The 5,700-nt window shown below is 41.6% G+C and overlaps 1 protein-coding gene across 1 annotated transcript; it reads right to left on the bottom strand.

Moving 5' to 3' along the window:
* Nucleotides 1–87: 87 nt before the first annotated feature.
* mfap2 (microfibril associated protein 2) lies at nt 88–5,326 on the bottom strand. The gene is made up of 9 exons (XM_079340587.1): nt 5,237–5,326; nt 2,874–2,935; nt 2,277–2,324; nt 1,851–1,880; nt 1,680–1,748; nt 1,544–1,579; nt 1,371–1,458; nt 961–1,034; nt 88–873 (listed from the first exon to the last, which is right to left on the bottom strand). The coding sequence occupies exons 2-9, from the start codon at nt 2,902–2,904 to the stop codon at nt 770–772; spliced, it is 480 nt and encodes a 159-aa protein (XP_079196713.1). The 5' UTR covers nt 2,905–2,935; nt 5,237–5,326; the 3' UTR covers nt 88–769.
* Between the last annotated feature and the right edge of the window lie 374 nt (nt 5,327–5,700).

The raw sequence follows: 5,700 nt of genomic DNA, 5'->3' as shown, positions 1-5,700 counted from the left end.
TTTATGTCTTTCATAAATGCTGTTCACCACAGAGCTTCACAATCCATTATGTTACATCAATGAAACCCACAATGAACAGTTGTAGTAAAAAAAAAAAAAAAGTTTATTTTTTTTTCTCAGTCTTTATAGTGACAGTTTTACAAAGCAGTAGTACAGGGGTTGTGTGTGGGATGCCTTTTCAAAGCACTGGAGTATATTCCTATAAAATTGCTAGTTGATTGCGAAGCACAGATCCAAGTAGCAGTAGTACAAAAACTGAGGTCACTCGCCACCTGTTCCTTTACAAATGTTGTGATCTTACTGGCTACTGGTATTCAAAAGGTTTGTTTTATGTCAGTGCACCATCAACAAGTCCATCATAATGACAATGACTGTTTTACAACACAACTACAGTAACATATCATCAAACTCAAAGCATGAGAATAATGCGGTGCAATAAGCCAAAAAATTCAAAAAGATGTTTATGTGCATCTGTAGTAGCACCAGTGTGAGGATTTAATAGCACCAGTGGTTTATACAATCATCATTGTTCTTTGGATTATATTTAGCCAAACACACAGGATCTACTGGGCAGACGTAGGCCTACAAGAGAGAAGACGATGATTAAAAAAAACGACACAAATACAAATGCAAAAGTGCATTTGGAACAGGACTGATGCAGGAAGAGTAAAGGGCAAATTAAAGAGGATGAAGGAAGGGAGAGGGGGTGGATGAGTAGAAGGGAAGCGGCAGTATCTGGGCAGGTCATGTCCCTGATCTCTGATGTCAATCAGCAGCCTCCACAGCTTTTCCCGCAGCTTCCTCCCAGTGATGCACACTGACCACTGGAAGCTGCCACGCCACACCGAGAAAACTGGTCACGACACAGGTCCGCTAAACACAGGCGGGGGGGGGGGGTTGTTAAATACGTCAGAATACAAAGAGAACAAAAACATCATAGGCAATTTAAACTGAACCTACCTCGGAGCAGTTCTTCATGAGCACACACAGTCCTCACGCAGACCTCCTTGTTGATGACGTAAACCCGACGCAAACTAATGAAAAACACATTTAGAGGGAATAAGTGAGATTGAAACACTGAGGTGGCAAAAGGTTAAATTCACCCAAGTCACACAAATATCACATCTAACTTTCTACTTCAAGAAAAAGTCTCACAGACAAATCTGTGAGCTAAGGTTTAATTTCCTCTTCCAGATTCATCTTTTCACACACTTGTTCTGGCAGAATGTGGAACATTCTGAATCTAAATAAATATATCTTCTGAGTATTAAAAAAACTGGACGGTAGTTTACATTATGTGAAAATGATGTGTTTTAGTTCTATAATCAAGCCACACATCTTCAAACTGCATCATTTCAGCTCATGCATACCTGTAGAAGCAGAGGCTGTTCAGACACTGCTTGCATGGCTTGTGAACAGAGTAGAGTCTGGTGCAGGGATACTGTTCCTCTCGGCAATCTGGGAATCAAACACACAGTAAAATATAAAATACACTCAAAATAAACACCAGATCAACTGCCCTGCTGTCTTCAGAAGTTCTTACCCAGAGGGCCAGGCTCAGTGGGCTCTGTCTCCGACTCTGCAATCCATGAGAAAATAATTACAAGTAAGCTCTAGACAACATATAAACCACTCTTAAACAGCATTACCCAGAATAGACTTCTATTCAGCTAAAATACCTGATTTTTCTGGACGCACTACTGGCTCGAGTCGAACCTGCTGCTGATAGGTTCCAGGATTTTCAGAGTCTGGAAAAACAGAGAGAGACTATAGTCACATTTGTGAGGAACATTTTTTTAAGTGTAGAATTAATATCAATGACTATTTCCATGAACATGACAGCACTATACCTGTGAAATATTCCGGCCCATCATAGTCCTCTGTGACGTCATACAAAGATCAAGAGAGACAAAAAAAAAAGTGATTTGGTCATCATTGCTAAAGCAATTACTGCAAACACACAACACACACACAAAGCCTTACTTTATATAAAATGAACCACCTGCATAATAAACATGAACTAATAAGCTGTTTGCAGCCATTATACGTGATATCACGTCAAAGATGTTTACGAGTAATAACAAGCAGAGTGGTGTTATTACCTCTGAGATAACAACCCATTTGCAGGTGGTAAATAATTGAAAGGGAAGAGAGAAGTTCTTGGGGCTAGCTACATCAGAGGAATCAGAGAAATCAGATACAGATGTGGGAGAGCGCTGTTTTAAACTGATGTTTAGCTTTAAAAGTCCAGGCCAATATTTACCAAAAGCACTCACCCAAAAAAGGAAATTGTTCCTGGTACTGGGCCTGGGCGAGCAGCAGAACTGTTGTCATTTCAGAACAACAAAGTGTTAAATCAATTTATTGACAAATAAAATGCAGAAGAAGAAAGTCTGTTATTAAAGATCTCTATACACAGAAAACAAAGACATTTTAACCAACTACTAATTTTCTTTAGGTTATTTCGTAAATCTGCAAAAGATTGATAAGTCGTGTGATTAATAGCTCACAAAAGATTATATGCTTCTTGTATACTACATGAGCCAAATAACCAATCCTCCTTTTTTTCTTCTCAAATGTACTTTAAATAAAATCATACATTTATCAGATAAGCATAGTGGGCCATGATCACATCCTTTTTTTAGTCTGAAGTATTTCTTCACTAAAGGCAGTCTGGAGAAGGTTTACCTGCACTCTCCAGACAGGAATCATTTGGTATAATGAAAGGACAGCATAACGTATCATTTAGGAATAGTCACTTTAAGACATTATAAGGTGGATTTTTTTGTGTAATATGATGTGAACTGCTGTGGAATCAGTTTCTTTTCTGAAATTCAGTTGTTTTTTTTCATGGAGGAACATGGTGGGTTTACCTGGCATGCAGATTAGTAGGAGGACTCTCATGGTCACTTTTGGGAGGTAGACAGACTGGAAACTGGAAGAGGGCAAAGAGAGCATCAACAGTTAAAACAGAGCAACATTAGGAGAGAAAAAAAGTTAGTGCTGGATGTTCCTTTTGGTCTCCTCTCTTTCCCCCTGCCCTCTGTCACCTCGCCAGCCCCCTGCTGCTCTCTCATCTCTGCACCCTTGCCCCTCCCCCTCTCCCCTCCATCCTCCTGCTGGCCCCACAACAGCCATGGCAAGAAGAAGAAAAGGGGGGCTTTCTGACAGCAAGAATGTGGCATGTCTGTCTTCCGAACAACTCTGTTTTCCTACTTTTCCTTGCAGCAGCAGACAGTCTTGCGGCTGCATTCCAGGAAAAGAAACAGAGGACCCCTGCACCCCACCCCTCTCTCTGAGTTTTCTTCGTTCTTTTCCTCCCTCTCTCTCTCTCTCTCTCTCTCTCTCTGTCTGTCTCCACATCCTTCATTTCCCCTCTGTCGCCTGCACTGGTCATTTCCTTGAACCCCCACCCACTGATCTCCCCTCCTTGTTCCCCTTTCTCTTTCTTCTGCACTCCATAGAGCAAAAAGCCTCTCAGTCTGACTGTAAATGACATGTGGACAGAAAATATGACCACTGACAGTATCAAGACCTCACTGATTGGTACAACAGAACACTGCTTTCTCTATTAAGACACAACTGAAGTGTTTCATACAGTAAAATCCATGACTTTTGCTTCCTGTTACACTGACTTAACTACTTCTCTTCTTAGTGGAAAGTATGAATGCTCCTCCTCCACTGCAGCTCCACTGTAGGCAGCTTCATACACACAACTTGGAGCATTTAATTTGGCCTAATTTTACAACCCTCGCTGTGAAGCTCCTCAATGTGGGAAAATGTTTACGGTATGAGTTTGTGTGCTTGCAAATCTAGTGGACTGTGGCGTTGTTACATATTCATCAACAGTGGACCTCTGAGTCAAGATGGTGATTTGTTCAAGTCCTCTGCTGGAAAAGCCCAAAATGATGCTAAAATCACGCCCTTATCTCTATGATGATTTTTTACAACGTCTGCCGAGAGGGATTATGCGCGTTTGTTGTGTGTGTATGTTTTTTTGTGTGCTTATAACCCAATCTAACAGTGGCGAAGGTGTTGTTACACACTTGTGGACAAGTGGACCTCTGAGTCAACGGGGGTACCTCAAATGTGTCCCCTGTTGACTCAAGACCCAACACTGCCTGTTCAACGCACGATATTTACAACCACGAGACGTTGCTCCGTCTTTAGGTAAGAAAAGTGTGAAAGCCTATTCAGACTCTATGTTATTATTGTGAATGTTATCAGTAAAAATGTATGTTCATTTTTGACAGCATCTGTGTGTTTGTGTGTCTGTTTGCGTGCATGTGTGTTTGAGTAACTGCATCCAGTTTCTGTACGGCTGACAAAAACATATATGATTGAAGCACTGTTTGCACAAGCGATACACATACTTGTGTATCAATAAATCAGTAGATGATGTGTGTGTGTGTCTCAGCAAAACACACACACACATTCTTCTTGTGCATACAGTGGTTATCAGAAACCATATGTTTTCACAGCACACATCTGGGAGAGATTAGCCCCCCCCCTCTCCCCAATTGAGTCCTTTCCTTCCCAGCTAGAGACCCCCTCTCCCCACAACCACCCACACAAAAAAACACCCGTACACAAACTCATTTGTGGGAGTTTCTGAGGATGGCAACAAGAGATGCATTGCTGTAATCTATTTTATGCCTTTTGTTTTCATGCAACTATGACGAGTAAATAAATAACAATTCAAAACCATCTTTCCATGTGCCCTCATCGACCCCCTTGTCTGGAAGCAAAGACTGTGTGGATGTGAGTGTAGTCTGTGTGTGTGTGTGTGTGTGTGTGTGTGTGTGTGTGTGTGTGTGTGTGTGTGTGTGTGTGTGTGTGTGTGTGTGTGTGTGTCTTTGGTTTTCCCTCTTGGCACCCTCTGCAGACTGAGCAATGAAGTCCCTCCTCCTTCTCCTCTCCAGTGAAAACACTACACCACATGTCAGCTCTAAACAGCCATAAACATAAAAAGCAAATAGTCCACAACTATTCGGTCTACATTCAGCGGACTGATAAAACTCTTCGAATGATTTAAAGATTTCGAGAAAAGGACAGCTCTGCATGCAAACAGTGCACAGTCATCTCACATCTTCAGATATGTTTTCCTCCCGTTCCCGGCACAAATGTTATTTAAGTCTTCTTCACTTTCTGATCCAACCCAAGCATTATAAACAGAAGGCAGACAATGACCAAAAAAAACATCAATTTAAAAACCATCATGAGACTTCTTTCTTACCTAACTTTGATTCAGTCTGCTCCGACTTTGCTCAGCTCTCATGCGTCCTCTGAGTGCTGCAGGACCTCACAGCGCCACATTGTACCAGCCCACATCTGCAGTCTCCTCCCCGCCTGGTCCCAGCCCCGGCCCGCCGCATGAACAACGGATAACCCCTTCACATTTAACGTCCTTAGTCCCCTTATCATACCAAAGCATCAATTAACTGACCGATTATTGATGGTTGGCAGGTTGTGGACAGAATGTTGAATCATGTCAGCTTTGCTTGGTAACCAAATCAGTGGAGATGTGACAATAGTCAGCCCGTGCCTGAAACATTAATGAGTCATCCAGTTGTTTATATAAATGAAAGCAAACTTGGAAATAATTGTCATGCAATGACAAATGAATCATTGTACACTAAACACTAAGAGGCTGTCATAACTTCTCTAATATTTAGCTACATGATGTCATGCACATCTGCA

The sequence above is a fragment of the Symphodus melops genome, assembly GCF_947650265.1.
Source record: "Symphodus melops genome assembly, chromosome: 4".
Taxonomy (NCBI): domain Eukaryota; kingdom Metazoa; phylum Chordata; class Actinopteri; order Labriformes; family Labridae; genus Symphodus; species Symphodus melops.
Note: the sequence above shows the minus strand (reverse complement) of the source record. Positions and strands in the feature narration are given on the sequence as shown.

Excerpts from the sequence above, each read along its gene's own strand:
- mfap2 (XM_079340587.1), bottom strand. The coding sequence starts at position 2,904 with ATGAGAGTCCTCCTACTAATCTGCATGCCAG. Across the intron at positions 1,580-1,679 it reads AGTGCGTCCAGAAAAATCAG|AGTCGGAGACAGAGCCCACT; the intron begins GTATTTTAGCTG and ends CATGGATTGCAG. Across the intron at positions 1,035-1,370 it reads AACAGCCTCTGCTTCTACAG|TTTGCGTCGGGTTTACGTCA; the intron begins GTATGCATGAGC and ends GTTTTTCATTAG.